The 24,036-nt window shown below is 38.5% G+C and overlaps 1 protein-coding gene across 1 annotated transcript in view; it reads right to left on the bottom strand.

The window, feature by feature from the left end:
- Slc26a4 (solute carrier family 26 member 4) overlaps positions 1–7,627 on the bottom strand; it is a 55,214-nt gene extending 47,587 nt beyond the window's left edge. The window contains exons 1-3 of the mRNA XM_078040247.1: positions 7,430–7,627; positions 6,550–6,716; positions 4,426–4,565 (exon numbers count right to left, since the gene is read on the bottom strand). Coding sequence (XP_077896373.1) covers positions 4,426–4,565; positions 6,550–6,713 — 304 coding nt within the window. The 5' untranslated portion in view covers positions 6,714–6,716; positions 7,430–7,627. The remainder of the gene's footprint in view (positions 1–4,425; positions 4,566–6,549; positions 6,717–7,429) is intronic.
- Positions 7,628–24,036: the final 16,409 nt, after the last annotated feature.

Genomic DNA, 24,036 nt, shown 5'->3' with positions numbered 1-24,036 from the left:
TCAGATTCAATACAGAAAGAAGCCCTTTGGATGCAGTTATCCTTCATCAGGAAGGAAAAAAAAAGTAAGCAACTGATAATGGGTCATCTTCTGCAGTTTGCTAATTATTGAGAAATTATTCTGCAAGCTGAAGGCTGATGTTTAATTTGAAACAGGTGCTTGGGATGTGGTACTGCCTGGAGAGCCAATTCCTCAGGAATTGTGCTTTTCTCTCAGACAACTTCTAAAACCTCCCCTACTTTCCTCAATAAGACCATTTCTCTCTTCACCAGAGTAGAAGAGGCACATCTTACCTTTTCATTGAAAACATGGAATCCAGGAGAGATGCTCCCAGGTTCTTTTCATCAGAATTTCAAGCCTCTCTGAATCTGTACACTTTGAACCAACTATCTTCCTTTGAAACGGAGGAAATCTCCTCCTTGTCCTTAAAGAGTAATATTCCCACTTCTGTCCAGCAACCTATCCATATTTGCCTCCTTCTCATGAATTTGCTTCTAGAAATTTCTCCTTTACTTCTTGAATCACAGATCTCCTTCTTTCTATGAGGTTATTCCTTCCAATTCACAAATAAATTCTAGTAGCTCTTGTATTAAAAGGAATGCAGATCTGTCCTTCACTCCACCTGTATCCTTTATCTCCCTCCAATTCACAGCAAAACTTGCTAAAAGCAGTCCTGAATTTCCATGGGAAGCTTTATCCTTTTTTGTTTTAAACTTTTCTCTTTCCTTCTGGTTCCTCATTCCTTTGATTGTATCTTTTTCTCCAGCTTTCTGAGTCCAACTTCCTCAAGTGGTTTGTTATCCCTTCTCATTTTCCTGACCTCTAAGTACACCAGCCCTCTTCTCCCCATCTGCCCTTCTTTCCTAAGTAATTGCAGACATTTCCATTCCTTTAATTCCCCCCCCCCTCACCGCCTTCTTTTTAAGGTACCAGGGAGTGAACCCAGGGCCTTGTGCATGCTACATAAGTGTTTTACCACTAAGCTACATTCCCAGCCTGTCCTGACACCTGTTCCTTTAAATATCACCTCTAAAGTAATGTCACATTCAGTCCAGGCCTCAACTTTGATCTTTATACTTGTAAGAGTTCCAACTTCTGTTTGGAATCTCTATTTAGATGTCTCATGTGCATCTCAAACCTAGACCATCCAAAAGGAAACCCTTGGTTTGTCATTCCAAACCTGCTTCACAGCCAGTTTTTGTATGTATTGGTATGTATTCAACGACTGCGCTACATCCCCAGCCCTTTTTAAAATTTTACTGAATCAGAATCTCCCTAAGTTGCCAAGACTGGCGTTGAAGTTGTGATTCTCCTGAGTAGCTGGGATGACCACCAAGCCTGGCTCAGTCTTTGCCTTTTTGTTTGTTTGTTTATTTTCTGTACTGAGGATTGAACTCTGGGGCACTCAACCACTGAGCCACATACCCCAGCCCTATTTTGTATTTTTTTTTCTTTTTTTTTATTGGTTGTTCAAACATTACAAAGCTCTTGACATATCATATTTCATACATTAGATTTTATTTAGAGACAGCAACTCATGTTCACTGAGGCTAGCTTTGAATTTGCCATTCTTTGGCCTCAGCCTCCTGAGCCGCAGGGATTATAGGCACGAGCCACTGCTCCTGGCAATCTTTGCCATTTTAATAAATGACATAACCATCCACCCAGTTGCACAAGTCAACAACCAAGGAGTTGTCTGTAGTTTTTATATGCACTTATCAGTTATACTGGTGAGTTCTTGCTGCAAAAAAAATACTTCAGATGTTGCAGATCTCACCATGTTCTGCTTGATCTGGTTCAAGCCGAATCACCTATCCTAAGGGCTGGGTTTGGGGTGAAGCAAGTGAGGAGCCTAGGACACAATATTTAAAGAGGCTCCCTGGGAGTGAATGACCCTCTTGCCTGGCCCTAAACCCTGGCCTTCCTAACCTTATCTCATCATTACCCACCCTCCCTAGCTGTACTCCACCTAAACCAGAATTTTTCCTGCTCCTCCCAGATCTAGCCCAGGCCCTGGAAAAGACTAAGCACTTTTTGCCTTCACAGATTTTGCATCTTTACCTGGTGCCCTCTTCCTCCTGCTCAGCACCTGGCTGCCTCCTTCTCTTCTTCTGGTCTCTGTCTATAATTCTACTTCTTCAACTTGGCCTTTTTTGACCATTGTATCTAAAATAGACCTTTCCTCCCAAATTAATTCCTATTTTTGGCATTTCAACTCCACCACAATGGTTGTCACAATCTATAAAATATTTTTTATTTATATACTTAATTATTTAATTCCCAGAACTACCACTAGAAATAAGCTCCATGAGGTCAGTACCCGTACCTGTTAATAAATCACTGAATCTCATGGCTCAATACCTGGCATACAGAATTAGTCTACAAATATTGATTAAACAAATTAATAATAAACAAATATATGAATGAGCCAGACTACCCTCCCGGAAAGTTATCTTATAAAGATAATGTTTCTGGAAAAACCACATATAAAGTAAAGAACATACAATGTACAAGTTAAGATCTTAGAAATTAGACTCTGAATTCAAATTCAGCTCTACCATTTGCAGCTCCCTGAACTTGGGGAAGATTTAATAGATTTCTCATCTATTGTAAAAGGAGATGATAATAGTACCTACCTTGCAGGGTTGGTGTGAGGATTAAATGAGATAACTAGGCAAAGTCCTTTGTATAGTTTCTAATACATACTAAATAAAATTAATCCATAGACTAAATACTTGTCTATGAAAACTCAGGAGACCTGGAGCTTGAACTACTATTTTCATATATAAAGACAATTAGTTATGAACAATTCAATCCTCTTCACTAAATATTTATAGGGCCATCTATTATGTACCAATTTCTATGCTAGGCAAACATGAACTGCTAACCAGCTGCTAAGCAAACATGAACTAGACATGCATGGTTCCTGTTCCCAGGAGCACTGGATGTTGCTTTGTCACAGTCATTAGAGCCAGCTGCATAGAGCAATGCCCCATTCTGTTCTCCCTCCTATGGCTTTGGGAGTGAGACCCCACATTGGGACCAACAGAACATTCTCCCCTGTGGGAATCTACCTGGCCTGCTCTGAATAATCTGGAGTGCTCCATAACCAAATTTTAACTCAATACAATATTGTTTACCATGTATTACTAACTTCAAAGAAGTCTGTTTTCAAGCCACCTTTCTACAGCCATACCCTCCACTACTTCCCATCAGCTGAGACTCAGACTTAACCTTCAGGGAAACAGCTTTGAGAACTCAAGTTCCAGGAAGCCATTCCCAATCCCTAGATTGGGTTGTGGGCTCCTCGGTGGCACCCCATTAGCAGGCAATGTTGCCTCTGCCACAGCCTTTAGCACACTAAATTGTGAGCCTCCACTTCTTCACTAAACTATGAACCCCTTGAAAACAGGTGGCACATCTTATTCTTGTCAGTGTACATCCTAGGTGATCCATAAAATTATAATAAATAATGAGACTTCTTTTCCATGACTTGGAGGCTTTGAGGGATTGGACAGGGTGGTGGTGCCAGTAGTGCTGAAACAAGATTGTGAGGATGAGGGGCAGAGGAGAATATCTATACTGTTACACACAAACTATGCAACAGATTTCTAAAATGCTTATGGAAATATTATGGAATAAATCAAGTTCCAAAATAAAACAAAAAAAAATCTCACCTGTGTTGGAACATTTTCCCAGAAGATTAAAATAAGAGGATGGATAAAAGAGGGGTGGAATACTCATGTATGTCCAAGCTAAGACACTTTGTTTTTAATTTCCTTTAAACCAGTTTCACACTACAGGTGAACATCCATGTGTAAAATGTATAATAATTTAATGAGCTAAAATAATAATTTTTAAAAACCAGACTAGAATAGGACATATTAGAAGGTATTAATACAGTGAGAATAAACATTATTTCACAAAAATTTAATGACGTTTGTATAGATTGTGATATAATGCATATTTATTACTATAAGTTGTGGTTTATAGGGGCTGGGATTGTGGCTCAGTGGTAGAGTGCTCACCTAGCACATGTGAGGACCTGGGTTTGATCCTCAGTACCACATAAAAATAAATAAACAAAATAAAGATATTGTGTCCAACTACAACTAAAAAAAATAAATAAATATTTTAAAATGTTGTGGTTTATAAATGTGGAAAGCCACTGTTTGGTATATGCCTCTAAGTTGGAGCCACACAACTAGAGAAGCTATAGCATTTCCCAGGAAAAGAACTCAATGGAAGAGGAGAAAAGAGGTGAATCTTCCCACTGAGGGACTCTAGAGGAAAGATATAGGCCTTGAAGAGGGAGTAAGCATTTGGTACAGAGCCATGGTACAAGGAGTGGGGCCAGGCCATTGTGCACTACAGCAGGAGACAGCATCTCTCTACTACTTGAGACCCAGCCCACCAACATCTTACCTTGCAGTGTACCCACAAGTCCAGTACTAACTCCTGAAATGATATCACTGAGCAGCCATTCCTTGATTCGGTATTTGGGGAGCCAGTCCAAGATGGGCAAGAGAGACTTTAGCACACCAAAAGCTCTCTTTCTTGAACAACTGTCAAAAAACGAGAAAGCTGGATTTCCAATTCAATTTCAGTCATAACCAATTATAAACCCTAGAATTATAGAATGAACTCCTCTGATGTTTATAACCATTTAGAAAAATAATTTATGGAAAATACTAGCACTGGAGAGCTACCACGATTTTGCCAAGAATTGTAGCTATCCTTTTAAGTGCACTGTACTAGGAAACACAGGATTAAATGTCCCCTCCTCTCCTCCACCTTTTTAATCCTGTGAGAAAATATCCCTACACAAGAACCCATTTTCTGGTCCAGTCAAAGAGGGATCAATGTGGAGTCTCTAAGTGGAGATTAATTTTTAGACTTCTAACCTAGGTACCGCCTTCTTTTCTTTAAACAAAAAATAAACACACTGAATATTTTGGCAATACAAGCTTGGAATCAGTTAAGAAAACCTTAACATAATAAATGTATACCTTGTAGCAACTTTAAATTCAACAACCTACACACATAAGAGGAAAAATATCAACAATAATAGGTAAACATTTGACTCATAATAGAAAATTGTGTTTTTAAAAATTATGACATTTATGAAACAATTGGAAATGTTTAATGCTGAGCCAATGTTTTTATGTTAAGGAATTGGTTTTAGGTAGATAACAATATGTGGATATATAGAAAGAATATATATATATTTTATACATTATGTATAAGTTATACATATATATTTTATATATAATTTTATGCATTTTTTTTTTCGTTCTGGGGAATGAACCCAGAGGGGCGCAAGCCAAACCCGGACAGGGCCTTCCTAAATTACTGAAGCTGACCTCAAACTTGTGATCTTCCTGTGTCAGACTCCCAAGTCTCTGGGATTACTGGACTGGGACACCACACCTGGCTTGTGGTTATATTTTTAAATAGTTCTTAGAGGTACATACTAAAAGATATATACAGTGGGCCCTCCTTTTCCATGCATTCTGAGTCAACCACAGATCAAAAATCAGGGGGAAAAATTGTGTCTATATTGAACATATGTAGATTCTTACTTCCTAAGTAGCACACTATAACAACCATTTACACAGCATTTACATATGTTGGTATAACAAGTAATTTATATATATTATAGCCATTTTATATAAGAGACTTGAGCATCCTTAGATTTTGGTATCTTCCAGATTCCTGGAGCCAATCTCCTATGGATGTCAGGGTAGAACTGTAACTGAAAAAGATACTACGTGGGATTTCCTTCAAAATATTGGAGGGGTAAGGGAATGGTTGTAGGTAAAATAAGATTAACTAAGTTGGTCATTGTTGAAGCTAAGGTGATGAGTAAAAACTTTGCAGGGGGGATTATTATACCTTTCCATATAATTTAAGTGTTGCATAATAAAAGGGTAAAAAAAAAAAGAAAAGAAATTTGCAATTAGTTGACTGTTTTCTAAGTTCTTCATGTTTGGATTTTCTAATTCTGTGTGGCACATTTGGGCTTAGAGACAAGGTGGTTCTCTGTAGGGGTCCCCCCCGTCTCCTGGTGAAATAATTGGAGTACACCACTTGGAGCTGTTTTCTTTTATCCAGGTCTCTAACTAAATGATATCAAGCCCCATTCTCTTGAGGGTTTCAAGGACTCCTGGCCTGGTGGTGGGTTTATCCACCATTTCCTTTAAATGAGCCGTTTTCTTCCCTTCTTTCCTCATGCTTCCTTCAAAAGAAGGCAACACAGAGACCCACAGTACCTCAAGGTACGCTCCAGGTTTCATCAAGAAAAAAGAGATGGGGCTCCGGGAATCCACTCCCTCGGAAGGCGAGTTTCCCCAGGCAAGAGTTACAGTGATTCCTGGCGGGAGACTGATGGAGCCACCGTCGGACAAGGAAAGGTGACATTGTGGTGGTGAGACTCAGAATCAAGTCTCTCAGAGAAGCGCCCGGCAGTGCTGCGGGTAGGGCGGGAGCCCTCCACCCCGCACACCCAGACGCCCCGCTCCACTTCTCTCCACGCCTCTGGCCAACTACCTGCAGCTCTTGGCCAGGCTCTCCCGCAGAGTCCTGCGCTCCTGCAGGCGCCGCTCGTGCTGTTGCTGGAAGGCGAGCTCGTTGTAGACCGGCCGCGACACCACGTAGCTGCAGCTGTACTCTGGTAGCTGCGGCGGATCCGATCTGCTGCCCGGCGCTGCCATGACCTGCGAACCCGAGGACAACCAAGAGGGAGGAGAAGCGGCAAGGGAGGACAATCGGAGTTGAAGAGCAAGAAACAGGCTGTTAGCATCTGTTAGCTGCCTCTGGGCGCCACCTGTTGTGGCTGACCGTGGCGAGCCTGGTCTGCGTCCTGCAGCCCTCCGCGCCAGCGACACGCAGTTCCACGGCACACACGGCCAACCTGGAGTGGGGCACCTGAGCACCTTCGTGTCCCGTGGCCTGCACCTACTGTCGGGGACTGCCCCAGTCTGAAGATAGGGATCCTTATTCTGAGGGCTTCCAGATTTGGAACAAGTCGCCGCCTCGGGCAGCTGGGGCGCTGTCCGCGTCCTGAAATCTCTACAAACCACCCTTCGGACAGGGGCCTCAAGAGCTTGCCAGGGGAAAAGCGCCCTCCCTTCCTGTACCAGACCCAGGGCACTGTTCCAGGCACGTAGTGGGAGGGGTGCACCAAGCAGGGCGTGGGACCCCCAAGATGTGCTCCTGATGTCCAGAGGTTGCCTACGCTGCAGGCAAATTCCAGCGATAGGTCCCAGCTCTCCTGCGGGGTAGAGGAGGAGGACCCCACGTCTTGTTTTCTAACCCCCTTACTCTCAGCTTCTCAGAAAGAAGGCTGTACTGCCCCCTGCCCGCCCGCAGCTGCCCCTAGTTGTGCGAGGGCGGGGCGGAGTGAGGTAGTCTTCAGCGGTGAACTCACCTGTTCGCTCCTGCGCTCCGCCCGGAATGCCCGGGGACAGCCGCTCCGCAGCCTTTATAGCACAGACAGAAGTCGGTGAGACGTTTTATTTATGGAGCAACAGAGACACCTTGGTCAAAAGGAAGGACACAAGGACTGCGGCCTTTCCCCACGGACCCTACCGGGAAAGGAATCCTTTCCCTGCCGCGTTCTTTCCCTTTCCCGAACCTGGAGGGCTGAGTGTGTTACTGGCTGTCACACAGGGGCCACCCAGATCTTCACTCACCCCCCAATTACTAAGGCGGGTGGCGAGGTCAGGGGCGGGGCAGCCCCTGTGGTATTCTTTTCCGGAGAGCAGCACCAGCTGGGAGGGCTGACCTTGATTCCTAGGTTGTGTGAATCCACGATCCACAGTCTAGCACAGGTGCTCTCATGGGGTGTGGGGGGCGGGGAGGAGAGGAGGCGTGATTGGTTTTGTGTATTAATAAGACTTTGGATTTCTAGAAAGTATTTAGGAGTACTCAGTGGGTGATGGTTAGAGTGTTCATAATTTACTCGTAGATTTAGGTACATGTTCTGTGTACCTATTTCACAAAGTCAAGTGTTCAGGTGGCCCCTCTGGTTCTTTATTTTTTCTCATGCACCTGGACAATCAGGGAGGGAATAAGCTGGACTAGACAAGAATCAAGACTCAAGGGTGAGGGGCAGTCAGATCTATTCTACCTCATCAGTGTGTTGTCTTCTGTGGGTAAGTACATGCTGGGATAAATCTTGCAAAAACTAATACATGATTAAGATGAACATCAAAGGAAGGATTATCACCTGAGTTTCAATGTTTTGAGGTAAATGAAGAAGAGGCTTCAAAATATGGACCTTCTGGACACTGTCAGTTACCCATATTGAAAATACAGAATATGACTCATCTTTCGGCTCCTGGAAACAGTACTCCTCAGTGTAAATTCCCTAGTCAACACCATGCAAGCATGCCTGTTTTTCTGAGGTATGACTCAACAGCTTTCAACAGATTTTCAAAGACTTTCTTGACCCAAGGAAGTTAAGAACTAGCTGGGTGTGGTGGCTCTGGCCAGTAGGCCCAGACACTCAGGAGGCTGAGGTGGAAGGATCACTTGAGCTGGTGAGTTCAAGACCAGCTTGGGCAACACAGTGAGCCTCTGTCTCTGAGAGGAAGAGAGAGGAAGAAAAAGGCCACTGACGAAGGAACCTAAAAAACAATTGAGGTCATGAAGTGAATTCTTATCCACTTGCAGAGAAGAGGGAAAGAATCACTTGTGTGTTATGGTTTCATATACCAGAGTTGCTTAACTAAAGGCTATTTTGTCCCCTCCCACCCATGACAATATTAACAGACATTCTTGGTTTTCACATCTGGAAGAATGTTACTGAGATCTATTGGGTAGAGGTCAGGGGTGCTTCTAAACATCCAATAGTGGAGTTCATCATCCTGCAAAGGTTTTGTGTATGATTCAATTTTTACATTTACTAATAATTTCCCACCTGTATTAAATATACTCATCTTTCCATATATTTGTATGTGTGTATGTATTTCTTACAAATAGCACGTTGTGGTTGAATATATAACTCAGCTCCACTGAAATAGAGAGAAAAGTTTATTTTAAAGTAGATTCTGAATATGCCTATATTATATACCCTTACACATACTTTCAAGGTCCAGTTAAAATGCCATCTTTTCCATCAACATTCCTTGATGCTTTCAGTCAGAATTAATATAACCCTTTTTGTGGTTTCTCTTGGCACCTTATCTGATTCTCAAGATGTGGTCTCATAATTACCTTAGTATCATATTTGTATTTACCAATAAGTCTTACCTTCCTCACTAAACAAAAACTTCTTGAGGACAAGCAATATATCTCCCTCCAACAATTATTACCTTCTATCATGTTCTCTTAACAGACTTACTTATAGCCCAAACATGTTTTTTAAAACTAAAAATTATATTACATGTTTGTCAACATTTTGTTTTTCAGGTAAGATTATGATATAGGTAAGTACATGTGGATTTTTCTAGCCTGGGCCAATGGCTGTCTAGGATTCCAGAATATCAACTCATATATACAATTTCACAGAAAATCACCTAGATGATTCAAGCCTTTCTTTAATTTAGGGGCATTCTGTACAAACATAAAGACAACCATATATTTATTTTAGTCTGGTCCAGTCAGTCCTCTGAGCCACTTTGCTTCAGGACTTGGCAATGGTTTGGTGGTGATAGTGATTCAGAGGATTAAGGAGTGAGATAGAGATGGCAGAAGGACAGAGGAGAAAACAGACTATCAAATAACACCAGGAGTGAACAGTGTTAATTCTCTTGACGAATAAACAGAATTTTTGGAAAGGCAAATGTATAAGAATTCCATTCAATAATTACTATATGTCCTGCATGTAAATGGATGAAGATATTGCTTCTTTTTTCTATTAAATACTTTTACTATAGCAGAAATAAACAGTGCATGAGCAGAATAGCATTTCCATTACAAAATTCTATAAGAGGATAAAACTTCTTTTCTCATAGGTAAGAGTCTGTGAAGTTGGCTGTATTTTAAAAACAGAGAAGAGTAGGAGGTGATAACAGTTTTCCCTCCTCACACAATTTACTTGTTATATTAAACACATAAGATTACTCACTTGGGCTTTACAAATCAAGCTTCACCTATTTTACATAGAGGTGGGTGGTTCTTATTTATCAGAATTTAATCATATCCAGGATTCTTTCCAAGAGATAGATGTGTCACTTCAAAATAAATGTCAGACAATAATACTGTTACTTTAGATTTTTAATTAGCAGATAATGATGACTTAAAAATGTATATTCTGATTTATCATATCATTTGGGGTGTTAGATATACACATTCATTCATTCGTTCACTCAAGGGTTTATTAAAAATTTTTTTTGTTGGTCATGGATAGAATGTTGAACAAAGTCATGCACCTAGCCTCATTTGTGGATGTAGCAGATACTTACCAAATGGTCACAACAAATATATACTATTTCAATGATTTTAAAAATGCATATTTTCTACAATTTATTAGGATTCATCTTACAATTGATGATGTGCAATGGTTCATTTGGCAGCATTTTTTTCTTTTAGTCAAAAATAATTTTGAGCTTTATAATCAATGGCATCCTAAAACTAATGAAATATATATTTCTATACTTTCATAGTATATCTATGCTTTTAAGTGACTATTTGTGCTACAAGAATGATTAGATTCCTTTGTTTATTTAAGTGCAGCTAATTTTGTTACATTTTCCTTATCTAAACAGGAATATAGTGGAAATTTTTTTTTTTTATTTTCACAACATAAGAAGTTCTGTAATCAAGAATTGCAGAAGAAACATTCAAATAATGCCCCAAATGCTATTTTAAAAAGCAACCTAGAGATTAATTTTTATTATTTTCTACATTTGAAGTGTGATGTATAAAGCCTATTTATTATTTATGTGAAGTTGAATCATTTTTGCTGGGAGGCAGTGTTTGGAATTCTAGGGATGAAAACCAGGGCCTCCTACATGATAGGCAAGCACTCTACCATGGAGCTATATCCCCAGCCCCAGTTATCCACATTTAAAACTGAAACCCTGCTCACATTGCAGATTGGCATTCATGGTCAATAGAAAACCCCAAAAATCACTAGGGAAAGAGGTAATTTTCCCCCAGAAAAATTTAACCCTAATTTTGATCTTTTATTTTTATTATGGTTGTTAAGTTTCTTCTCTCAATTTTCCTGACTTCTCCTGCTCTGAACAATTTTCTGAGCTTATTGTCAATAACCATACAGTTTTGCCCTCAATTGTTTTGTTTCCTGCATGTTACTTTAAAAAAAACAATATCTTTATTATTTTTATGTGATTGGAGCTGAGGATTGAATCCAGGGCCTCACATGTTCTAGGCGAGTGTTCTACCGCTGAGCCACAACCTCAGCCCAGCCCCACTGCGTGTTACTGTTTTTTCCTCTCTCCAGTTATAAGATATGCTCCTTAAGGATATAAATAACATATATCTTTTATGGTATTAAAAAATAAGATGTGTCTATAGTAGAAAATTTGGAAGGGCTGGGGTTGTGGCTCAGTGGTAGAGCGCTCATCTAGCATGTGCGAGGCCCTGGGTTCAATCCTCAGCACCAAGTAAAAATAAATAAAGGTATTTAAAAAAAGACAAGAAAATTTGGGAAATATATTAAATTAAAATTAAAAATGGCAATCACTTCTTATCACATTGCTCACATAATAACAGTTATGAATTTTGCTTATTTCGTCTTTTTTCCTCTGTGCATACAAAGGTGTTCCCTCCCTCCCTCCCTCTCCTTTTCTTTTCTTTTTCTCTCTCTTTCTCTCCCTCCCTCCCTCTCTCTCTCTTTCTTTCTTTCCCAGTGGCACTTGACCACTGAGCCACATCCCCAGCCCAATTTTGTAATTTATTTGAAAACAGTCTCGCCAAGTTGCTTAGTCCCTCACTCCTCCTGCCTCAGCCTCCTGAGGTGCTGGGATTACAGGCATGCACCACTGCTCCCAGCAAAGGCGTGCATTTTAATTAAGATTATAATGTTAGGGGCTAGGGCTGTGGCTCAGTAGTAGCGTGCTTGCCTAGCATGTGTGAGGTACTGGGTTCGATTCTCAGCACCATATATAAATAAATAAATGAATAAAGGTCCATCAATAACTAATAACAATTAAAAAATATTATGTTAGCCTGTTTTGTTTCCTACCTTGGCAAATTATGATAATATAATAGGAACTGGGTAAATACTTGCTCGATTGATTGGCTGATGATAGAATGTTAAGTAATCACTAGATAGGAATAAAAGTAATTTTATTTTAAATGTTTTTAAGAGACAGAATCTCATTATGTTGTTCCAGCTGATCCTGAACCCCTGATCTCAAGTGATCCTCCTTCCTTAGCTTCCTAGGTAACTGGGAGTAGAGGTGTATGCCACCATGCCCAGATTCAAATTAAACTAACTTTAAAAGGTGAGAATCCACCCTTTGAAAAAAAATTCTTTGTAATCCTTATCTGGCAATCTTTGCAGTTTAAAACAAATTTAGTGTGACTAAAATTACAATTCAATAAATTTCTCAGGCTATAGGGGAGATCCTACTTTGGGGGGGGAGGGTAATGAGAATTTAACCCCAGGGGCACTTTACTACTGAGCTAAATCCCCAGCCCTTTTTATTTTTTATTTTGAGACAACATTTCCCTAAGTTGCCTAGGGCCTCACTAAGTTGCTGAGGCTGGCTTTGAATTTGTGATCCTCCTGCCTCAGCCTCCCGAGTTGCTGGTATTACATTCTTACATTCTTTAATATGAATCCAAACTTAAATTTACTGCTATTAAAAATATTCTAAGATACATTAATAGAAAAAATAAACAAGTTACAATATAAAAGAAATCTAAATTTAATATGTAGTTTAGTAGATTTGTCTCTTCCTACCATAAAACAATGGGATAGTTATTCCTTTTTTTTCAATGTGGTGCTGGGGAGTGAACCCAGAGAGTTCTTCGGTGGTCTTCCTGCACTTAAAACTTACTTTCCAAGTGACCAAAAAGAGTTTTAGAAATGCATATCTGGTCAGGTGCATCTATCCTTAATTTAAAACCTTTCAAAATGGCTCTCCATTGTCATTAGTCTCCTCCTTCTATGAACTCATAGTACTAAGCTCTCTTTTATCTCTGGATTTGGTGACCTGCTTCTTTCTTAGTTTAGTTATCCCTTTTATAATGGCTTTCATAACAGGCAAAGGTAAAGTTAGATGTTCTTCCTATATATGTCCTTAGCACTCTTACTGTGTGCACTTCCCACACTGAATCCAGTATTTTCTAAAACCAGTATTAGGCCTTAAATTCCTTGAGAGTAAACACTATTTAGAATGTTGTGGAGTCTGACTGAGTTTCAATCTAGGCTCTATAGTTTTTTACCTGTGTGACCTTGAGGAAGTTATTTGGTTTTCCCTGGACTCAATTGCATCAATTTTAAAATAAGACTATGTGAGAATAGTATTATCTCATAATGTTGGAGTATTAAATGCTCATGCCTGGCACATAGTAAGCATTTGATAAATCTTAGCTATTATACTTGAGTTTCAGAGCCCTAGAGAGCCATTTAAGTTAGATCTTGGTGTATTTTGAGCTTCATTCCAGAAAAAGGTACATGGGTGTATGTATACGTTATTTAATGTTGCCAGGAATAGCTAATTTTATCTGTCAAAAATTTCTTTCTAGCACGCTCTTTTGAGTCATGGATTTTGGCTTTTAAGTAAGCTAAAGGTTGTTAATTGGGAAAAGGGCCAGAAGAACTTATCCACAGCTTTGGAATCACATGTTGAACAAATCTGGCATCTCAAGTATCAAGCTGCCTTCTGTTTCTAATCGTTTTTCTTTCTAATTTAGTTTCTCCCACTCAAAGGGATTATAATTTATTTTCATTGCAGAGTCCATGAAGATGTCACAAGATGTGAAGGCAATCATTTTCAAGTAGATGAAACCCATATTTGCTGAACATCATAGTTGGCTTTATCCCAAGTGCTAAGCAGTAGCAATACTTCCCCGGATTGAGAAAACATGTTACTGATCTACAGAGCCTGGCAAGGATCCTTAGCCGACATCTCATCTATACCTCTGAAAAAAAATGTATATATACAATATATACATGTATATAAATTTTACATATACAAAGCAAGTGGCAGCATCTAATTTTTGAAAGTGTGTAAGAGTAGGTCAGCAGAGTCTGGGCTACGAAAGCTTTGAACCTGTCATATTTCAAAATCTTCTCCCAGGGAATTTCACTTTTCTTCCCTTTCCTCTCTTCATTTTCCAATAGCTAGCACGGCCACCCTTCACTTTAACTTAACAGAACAACCTCCTTCTTCATGTTCCATATTCTGCTCTATCACCCACATGCATTTTCTACACATAGGCTCTGAAATTCCTATAAAACAAGGTGACTGGAAATGCTTTTTGTCAGTCCCAAAGGCCTTAGGTCACAAACTCTTTTTCCCTCCAGGAAGTCCCACCAGCATCTCGTTTGTACTGAACACACTTTCCTTGGAGATCTTTCTGTTTTATTTCTACCACAGATTTGACATCATCTTTTGCCAGTTCCTTCTGTGTTTGTGGAAACCCCCCAGTATAAAGAAATGTTTCTGGAGGGTTTAAAGCTTAATTCTGTGACCTTGAACAAGTTCCCAAACCTCCTTCACAAGTATAATGAAGTAACAGTCATTCATTACATTGTCATGGTAATTAAATACAATGACAAACTTGCTGGACCATAGTAAAATGCTCAATAAAGTTAATCCTCTTCCCTTTTTTCCTTGTTTTTTTTTTTTTTGTTTCCTTCATAGTGCCTCACTGGCCAGTGGGAGGTAACCCTGAACGCTGATTCACAGTATGGGTTCTGGGTTTGATTTTCTGCTTAGCCACTCCCTAAGGAATTAAGGAAACATAATCTCTTTATACCTAATTTTCCTTGTCTGCAAATTGGGGATAATACTAGCATTTACTTTGGAGGGTTAGCTGCAATGATTAAATGACAGAGAGAGGTAAAGCAATTAGAGTGTAGCACATGGTGAGTACTCAAGGAATGCCTGCTGACACTATCACAATGCACAGTGATAGTAGGTGCCTAAAAATACAATGAATTGAGAAAAAAAATCAGAATAGATTAACTGAGATAATATTGGTTGCTATTCTCTACCCAATGGTTGTCTTCTTTTCTATTTAGTTTGCCAAATGCATTTTATACCTGGATTTTACAAAAGATTTACTGGGCTGGTTCAAACTGCATTCAAGTCATAAAAATCATAAAAATATATATATTTTTTGTACTGGAGATTGAAGCCAGGGGCACTTTACCACTGAGCTATATCCCGATCCTCCTAATTTTTTATTTTGACACAGGGTCTTGCTAAGTTGCTGAGACTGGCCTGGAACTTGTAATCCTCCTTCTTCAGTCTCCTGATTAACTGGGAGTACAGGTATATACCATGGAAAAATAAAAAAAATTTGGAAGACAAAAGCCAGAAGGAATTGTTAAGTAGAATCATAACAAAGTAGGAAAGATGTTTTATGAGGGTGAATGAGAAATTTCTAGGGTTATACATGTTATTATTTAAATTTAGCTGATGTAATGTTAATATAATTATATTAGGAACATTAAACTAAGAACATCAGAAGTATAAATAAGCTTTTTATTCCTCTCTCTAACAGGCTAATAATGTATTATAAACATCTCATTAATCTGCAGTGTTTCTAGAAAAGTAAGGTATTTAATTCAGAAATATTGCTTTTTAAAAAAAGTGTTAATTTCATCAGTCTTATAATTTAAGGAATCAACTATTTCTACAAGGACAAATACCAAAAATTACAGTCCTCAGCCTCCTTCTCTCAGTTCCCCTCCCTAAGGTAACCACATTCAAATTCATTACCTGAGTCTTAGATATGTATGTCCCTATCTCTAAATAATATTCATGTATATGTTTTTCTTATTTTGTGAGATAAAGATTTAGCTCTCTTTTCTGTATTCTCACCACCACCAAAGCTCTGTGAATTCGTCATTGCCTTATCCTCCCAATACAGCATCATAAATTTGGTTAGATCAACAGTTAGTATTTATATTGTTAATACTTCTGTTTTCTGAATAGAGTAGAGCTATGTGGAAAATCACTATTAACTTTTTATTTCCTGGACTGCTTGTGTTTCCTTGCATTCTAATTGTCTTGCTTTTTTGTTTCCTCATTTTGTGTTACTTGCTTTGTTTTCTATGACCACTAACACTTATCACTATTTAACCCTAAACTGACTTCCAGCTTCTACATGGCTCAGTATGGTTATTCATACCAGCTATCTGATCAACTTCATCTTCTAGAAAAATTCTTTCCCGGAGTTGTCTGAGCTGCTTTGTAACTAGCTAACAACCTTTCTTAACCAACATCCTGGGGATTTTCTCTGCTTCTTCCCTGTATGGATCTCCTTTTTCCTGGTTACAATCTTCTTTTTTCTTGGTTTACTCATCCTTTAGGTGGAGTATATCCTCCCTCTAGTAGCTTCTTAAGGATAGATGTGTAGGAGGTAAATTTTTTGGAGAACTTGCAAGCCTAAAAAATGTCCTCACTCATATTTGGCTTATAACTTAGGTTGGATATATTTTTTTTAGTCAGAATTTTGAAAACATTGCTCTCTTGTTTTCTATTTTCCTAAGTTTCTTTTGAGAAACCTGAATTTATCCAGATGCATAATCTTTGTGTTTTTCTGGATACCTGTAGAATCTTCTTTTTTTTTTTTTTATCTTTCCTGCTTTTGCTTTTATTATTTATTTATTTATTTATTTTTAATTTTTTTTTATTGGTTGTTCACAACATTACAAAGCTCTTGACATATCATATTTCATACATTAGATTGAAGTGGGTTATGAACTCCCAATTTTACCCCAAATGCAGATTGCAGAATCACGTCGGTTACACATCCACAATTTTACATAATGCCCAATTAGTAATTGTTGTATTCTGCTACCTTTCCTATCCCCTACTATCCCCCCTCCTCTCCCCTCCCATCTTCTCTCTCTACCCCATCTTAGAATCTTCTTTTTGAACTCAGTTCACTGGTTTGAATGTTTCCCCACCAAAATTCAGTTGAAATTTTATGGCCAATGTGGTATTAAGGAGTGGAGTCTTTAAGGAGTGATTATGTGATAACCTCTCATGAATGGGATTTGATGCCTTTATAAAAGGGCTTAATTGAGGAAATTCATCACTTCTTGCCTGTGTATCTTCTGCCACATGAGGACACAGACTCTTTCCCCTCTGGAGAATACTGCATGAAGGTCCCATCTTAGAAGCAGACAATAGCCTTCTCCAGACCTGAATCTATTGCTGCCTTGATCTTGGGCATTTCCATCTCCAGGACCATGGGGAATAAATTTTGTTTTTTATATATTAGTCTCAGCTATTTTGCTATGGTAACTCAAACAGAATAAGAATTGATTTTTAGGCATTGTGTTGATATTTTAAGTGGGCTTTTATTTTTCTTCCAATAGCTCTTTTTTATTTTCCAAAAAAAATTTAAAAAAGTTTCCAATTCTGATTTTATGAGTGCATTGAGATAAGAATCCATGGCGTCTCTGAAGACATTGAGAGCTTTGCTGTTATTCTTCCTGTACACTTTCTGTTTTCATCACATTAAAAAATTCTTTTCAGGCTTTTCTCAGACGTCTTCATGCTTGATTGCCTGCTCATACTGAGGGCCTCAAGAGCTGCCTGGAAGCTTTAAATGAGTGGGTGAGGTTTGTTCATGAGGAGATTTCCTGTAGGGTGAGTTATTACCCTCTGTCTGTGGTTGGGGAACCTTTGATGTCAACATCCATGTCTCTTTGGGCCCTTCCTCTTGGGTCTGATGAATTCCCACCAAGGAAATACACTTTGGTTTCCTGCAGGTAAAGGATTTGATTGCCATCATTCTGGGGTGAGGAAGAAACTCTGCACTTAGTATGCATGCATCATTTACCTAACTCTCCCATTTTTTCTGTTTATTAAAACAGACCTCTGTTTTACTTTCTTCAGAGAGGAAACCTGTCTTCTGCTGGTCCGAGGAGGGGAGCCATCCAGCATTCTGGAGAAAGAGGGGCATCCAGGGATCAGATTGTTCAGACAGCTTCCAACCAACATGCTCCTCTTTTCAGGGAGTAGTAGTGTCAACACCTGAGCCTTCATTATTTGGTGGTTTAAATTGACCTGATTCTTGGCTTTCTCTAAGAAGTAAGATATTCAATTTGATTTTTCATCAGTACCATTTGTTCATCTGCTTGGTAGCTGTTTCTTTTCATGTTCACTTTATCCTTGTACCTTTATGCCTTAAAAAAATCCCTTTATAATTTGGCCAATATCACTATACTGATCTCCTTTTGATTTTCATGAGATCCTTTCCCACCTCCCAACTTTCTTTTCCTTTTTCCTCTCTAGCTTCCCCATTTAAGAGAAACTGTACAACCCTTGACCTTTTAAGTCTGGCTTATTTCAAGTGCAGTTTAAAAGAAAGTAAAAGTGTATTTTTAATTAGCCATCCTTTTGCAAGTTTGCTTTCCCTAGGTGAAAAATCCTACACTGGATATTTTCTAGTGTTTGGAGAGTTTTACAATTGCCTGCACTTAAAAAAACCACAGGCAGCAGATTCAGGGCACGCTTTGCTGGGAGGAACTCCTCTTCAAACCCAAAATGTAGGAGTGTGTTTGTTTCTCTTACCAGTTAAAAATACAAATTCTCCAAATCAAGAATCAAGAAAAAGTTATGGGAATCTGATTGCAAAAAGCATTTTCAAAAGTATAAGCATTCTCTCTAGGTGTCCATTGACAGATGAATGGCTAAAGAAAATATGGTATATATATACAATGGAGTTTGATTTAGCCATAAAGATGAAAATTATGTCATCTGTAGGAAAACAGAACCAACATTATTCACTTAACATTATGTTAAGTGAAATAAGCCAGACTTAGAAGATCAAGGGTTGTACAGTTTCTCTCAATGGGGAAGCTAGAGAGGAAAAAGTCAAAAGAAAGGTGGGAGTGGGGCAGGAACTGTATGAAAATCAAAAGGAGATCAGTAGGGAAAGGACTAGAGAGTATGAGGTGGGGAGAAAGAGGGGAAGTGTTGGGGAGTGATATTGGCCAAGTTATAATTATATTGTATGTATATATATGTAACAACAAATCCCATCATTATGTAACTATAATGCATCAATAAAAACTGTGAAAAGAGGAAAAAAAAGAAAAAAGTATTTAGCACTATCAAAAAGCTGTGGGATTTTAAAGTTTTTACCAAAGAAGTTTGAGTAAATATGTTTTAACTAATTTAAACATTATACAATGTACACACATATATCCATTACAAGGTGTCCCATTAGTATGTACAATTTTTATGTTTTTATCAGTTAAAAATAAATTCAATTAAAAAGAAGTGAAGGGGCTGGGGATGTGGCTCAAGTGGTAGTGCACTCACCTAGAATGCGTGAGGCACTGGGTTCGATTCTCAGCACCACATAAAAATAAAATAAAGATATTGTGTCCACCTAAAACTAAAAAAATAAATATTAAAAAAGAAGTGAAGACAAAAGTTAAAAAATAAAAAAACCCAAAGTAGCCTTTTAAAAACATATTTAGTATTCAAATAACTTACTCATTGTGGTAGAAAGAATAATGGCCTCTCAAATATTTCTACATCCTAATTCTTGGAACCTATGACTGTGTTGAGTTACATAGCAAAGGGAAATTAAGGTGGCTAATCAGTTAAATTATATAGATTGTCTACATGAACCTAATGTAATCACGAGGATTCTTAATGTGGAAGAAGGAAGCAGAAGGGTCTGTGTCAGAATATGATGTTAGAAAGATACGACCAACCATTGCTAGCTTAGAAGAGGGAAAGGGCCATAAGCCAAGAAATATGGTCAACTTCTAGAAGCTGGAAAAGGAAAGAAAACATTCTCCTCCAGAGCCTTCTGAAGGAGCTCTGCTAGAAAAGGAAAGATTCTCCTTCAGAGCCTCCTGAAAGAGCTGGAATGACATTTTGCCTTTAGCCCAATAAGCCCAATTTTGGACTTCTGACCTTCAGAACAGTAAGATAATAAATTTGTGTTGTTTTGAACCATTAAGCTTTCTCATAATAGGTAACAGCACCAATAGGAAATGAATATACTCACTACATTTTTTTTAAGTGAGTCATACTTTAAGGTTTCAGCAAGTTAATTCCATTCCTTACCTAGAGGCAGACTAACTTGGAAGTAATGAAGTTTAAGCTTCAGGGCTCTGGATACAGAGATCCCTTTGAATAATGGAGTTGAAGAGTATCCTAGGTAGAAAGGAGAAACCATGTTGCAACTAGGAAACATTCCTGATAAAAATGCCCTAAGAGAGCTTAGAAGATAGATCAAAATCTCTACAGCTACATGACTTGTGATTTCTGTTCTTATTCTGAGTAAATTATTGCATTCATACCTAACTTTATTTTGGTATTTTTGTATTTATTTTTATATAGAGTACTCCCTACTCTAGGCCTTCAGAAAAATTAGATCTGCCCACTCTTGCCTTTTAAAAAGTCAAAATGTTATATATATTGTATAGACATAATTATATGTAATTATTATTTTTAACTATTGGGAAAGGGAAAAAATGCTGTTAAGACTGAAGTGGCTAATAATGCCCCCAACCCAGGCCCTTCCACAATATCAAATCTGCCAATGAGATTTTAAGGGAAATACATCAGTTCCTAGAATATATAGGGAATTATTAATATTTTAAGATGGTTAAAATTGTATCTGATCATGTAATAATCTTACTATAAGAGGGCACACTCTAAAGACAGGGAATGGGAGGTCACTTGAAAAGAATCAGATGCACTAGAACTGAACTGAATACAACCCAAAAAATGAATATTTATTGCATATGGAAGCACATTGGGTACTGTGCTTTGTTTGGGGTGGGAAAAGAGGACACCAGAGGGCATTTTTATTACATAGAAGTAGGGGGTCCTCCTTCTACCTTTTCCCCCATTGTTTTTGTATTGTGGTAAAATAAGCAAAACAAAATTTTCTATCCTAAATCTTTTATGAGTGTAGTTAATTAGTATTGTCTACATTCACATTGTTGTACAATCACCACTGACTTATCTCCAGAACATTTTACTTTTCAGACCTATTCATACATTTCTGTCAGATTTTTTTAAAATGGGGACAATTCACCATTTGAACATTAGTGTATAACAGAGTAACTTACCACCAGATACTACTTTACATGTATTAACTCAATGAATTCTGTTAAGAAGTGCATGGAATAGAGCTCTAACCACCTTGAAGATGAAGAAAGTGAAAGTCATAATGTAAATGGGAATTGAACCTAGGTAGTTTATGCATGTAACCACTATGCCCTATGGTTTCCCCAGATCATTTTCTGCCAATAAATATTCTCATGAAAAGTCAGCATCAGGGGATAGGTTAAATACACTATGCTGTAGGAAGTCTCACAGTCCCCTTCTTTGCTCCCAGTGGTGATGGGCTTGGTTTCATTGCTAACAATGGTTACCTGGCTCAGTAATTGTCAATGGGGGCAGTGGTGAATAGGGCTTATGAAAAACTACTGGCCCCTCAGATGATGTTTATATGACCTGTTACAGGTAAGTTGTACACTCTTTTCATAGAATATTTTATTGACATGAGGGGAAAAGCAGGTTATGGTGGAGTATATCAAAATGATAGTTTTTGTAAATATTTGTGTGGATGTATACATATAAGAAAATTAAGCAAACTGTTAACTAATTTTTTCTGAAATTTTTACATTCCCTACATATTGATTTGATTGATTTGAGTTGAGGGCAGGGGGAGAAACACTTTCATGAAGTAAAGCTTCATGGAAGGTTATGCCAAGAAGCCCTTACCTAAAAGTGATATTCTATGCCTCTTTGTACTCCAGGAAATTGGCAGTTTTTAGAAGAGAAGGAAATTTTTACCACAGGTGGTGCTTCTCACAGAACAAGGTTTTTTAAGGAGCACTAGAGAGAGACCCGGCATAACCAAGAAGACACCTGGTTTGAGGGTCAAAGCCAAAATTTCAAATACAGTTTTTGCTCAAATCTAGGAAGAGGGATGATTACCAAGATCACCACCCTATAAGAAACTTGCTTCTCCTAATTTATTAGGCTTACACATCAAGCTTTTATGTGCTACCTTTTTATATGTGATGTAGCTGGATGTTTTTGTGCTTGTAGTGCAGGCTCTCCTTATGCTGTACATCATGCTAATGTCAAGGAAGACATGGAAAAAGAGACCATGGTCTATTCTCTTGTAAACTCTTATAGTGTGAAATGTATAGGAACTGAATGATGTTGACAGACTAGTAATAGTTAAATATAACATACTTAATATGCAGAGACAGTAGGGATGTAATTTTTAATTTAAGATCCCAACACAGAAGGCAGGGTATAGAGGCTAATGGCTTTGTGCCACATAGGAGACATTCATGGCTTTTTATTCATGTTTAGGATGTTAAGAGATACAACATATCAAAGATATCTAGTGTCATTCATTTATTCAAGAACTTATGGGAAGTAATTCAGGACAGGAGTGGTACTATGTTATCGGGGACATAGTTTCCTTCTCTCTTGTTTCTCCACTTTGCATGGCCTCAAACTCTTGATCTAAGAGGACAGTGTCTGCTTCAGGAAGAAGGGAAGAGGAAGAAAAAAATAAATTGCCACCACATGAGATTCCTATTTCCACTTATTAGAAGGACGTGGAAAATGTTTTTATGCTTGGTAACTATATGAAATAAAATCTGGGTGTCTGTACCACAGTTAAATAAAATAATTAGAAGATGGCAATTAGTATCCTCTGCCATAAGCACCAATTGTAGGATCTTTTAACCTTGGTGGTGTGGATGTTTTGGGTCAGACTAATTCTGTTGTGGGTATCCTGTGCATTATAGAGTGGGATTAGCAGCATCCCTGGCTTTTGTCCACTAGTAGCATCCTGATTGTGATTACCAAAAATATCTCTATGTACTGCCAAATGTTCTTTGAGGAGGTCCTTTCCACTCCTTGTTGTGAACCATTGATTTACTGTGTGTAGGAACTGTTAGTCACTGGGAAGAAGACAAAAACAAACCATAAGTGAGACAGTTTCCAATAGTGGTAAATGTTAAGATGAAAATAAAATAGGGTAAAAAGTCAAGATAAGATCTTGGCATTGTGATGCATGCCTGTAATCCCAGCATATAGGGAGGTAGCGAAAGGAGGATCCCAAGTTTGAGGCCAGCCTCTGGAATTTAGTGAGATCCTGTCACAAGATAAAAAAAGTAAAAGGGCTGGGCATATATCTCAGTGGAAGAGAGCCCCTGGGTTCAATGCCCAGTCCTGAGGAAAAAACAACAACAACAACAAAAAACAAAAGCCAGTTGAGTGAGATGTAGGGAAGGTGGATTGACAGGATGCTGGACATTAGGTGGGAGTCTGATGAAATCTTGGGGGGTTCAGGTGATTTCAGGTGCAATTGAAAATATTTGGAAAACTTTAAACAGGGAATGACATAATGACATGATCTTTGATCTTTTTAAAAATTAAAAAAATCAGGTAGTTGCTGAGAATGTATATGAAAGGGTTAGGAGAAGATCCAGGGAGATCAGAAACAGTTTGTCATAATAGTTCAAGTGAAAGTTGATGCTGGCTTGCAATTTTGAGTGGCAGAGGAATGGAGAAATAAAATTCAAGGAGGAAAAAGTAACAAAACCAGGAGATGGCTAAGGCAATCTTTGATTTGTCCAAATGGCTAACAGGCAGCCTAAGTAGTGGTTTTCCACACATTTTGAAATTCAGTCCAGGCCTGTATAGATTAGTCTTGTCTATTTCTGTATTAGTTTCCCCTAGCAGCTGTAACAAGTCACCATAAACTTGGTAGCTTGAATCATCATATTTATTCTCATAGTCCTGGAGGCTAGAAGTTCACTATCAGTTTCACAGAAAGGTATGCAGTGTCATGATCCAGCACAGACTCTAAGATAGAGAATTTGCTGCTTGCCTCTTCCAGTTTCTGGTGGCTACTGGCATTCCTTCACTGTGG

This window comes from Ictidomys tridecemlineatus, chromosome 2 (genome assembly GCF_052094955.1).
Source record: "Ictidomys tridecemlineatus isolate mIctTri1 chromosome 2, mIctTri1.hap1, whole genome shotgun sequence".
Classification (NCBI taxonomy): domain Eukaryota; kingdom Metazoa; phylum Chordata; class Mammalia; order Rodentia; family Sciuridae; genus Ictidomys; species Ictidomys tridecemlineatus.
This window is presented reverse-complemented; position numbering and strand designations above follow the sequence as displayed.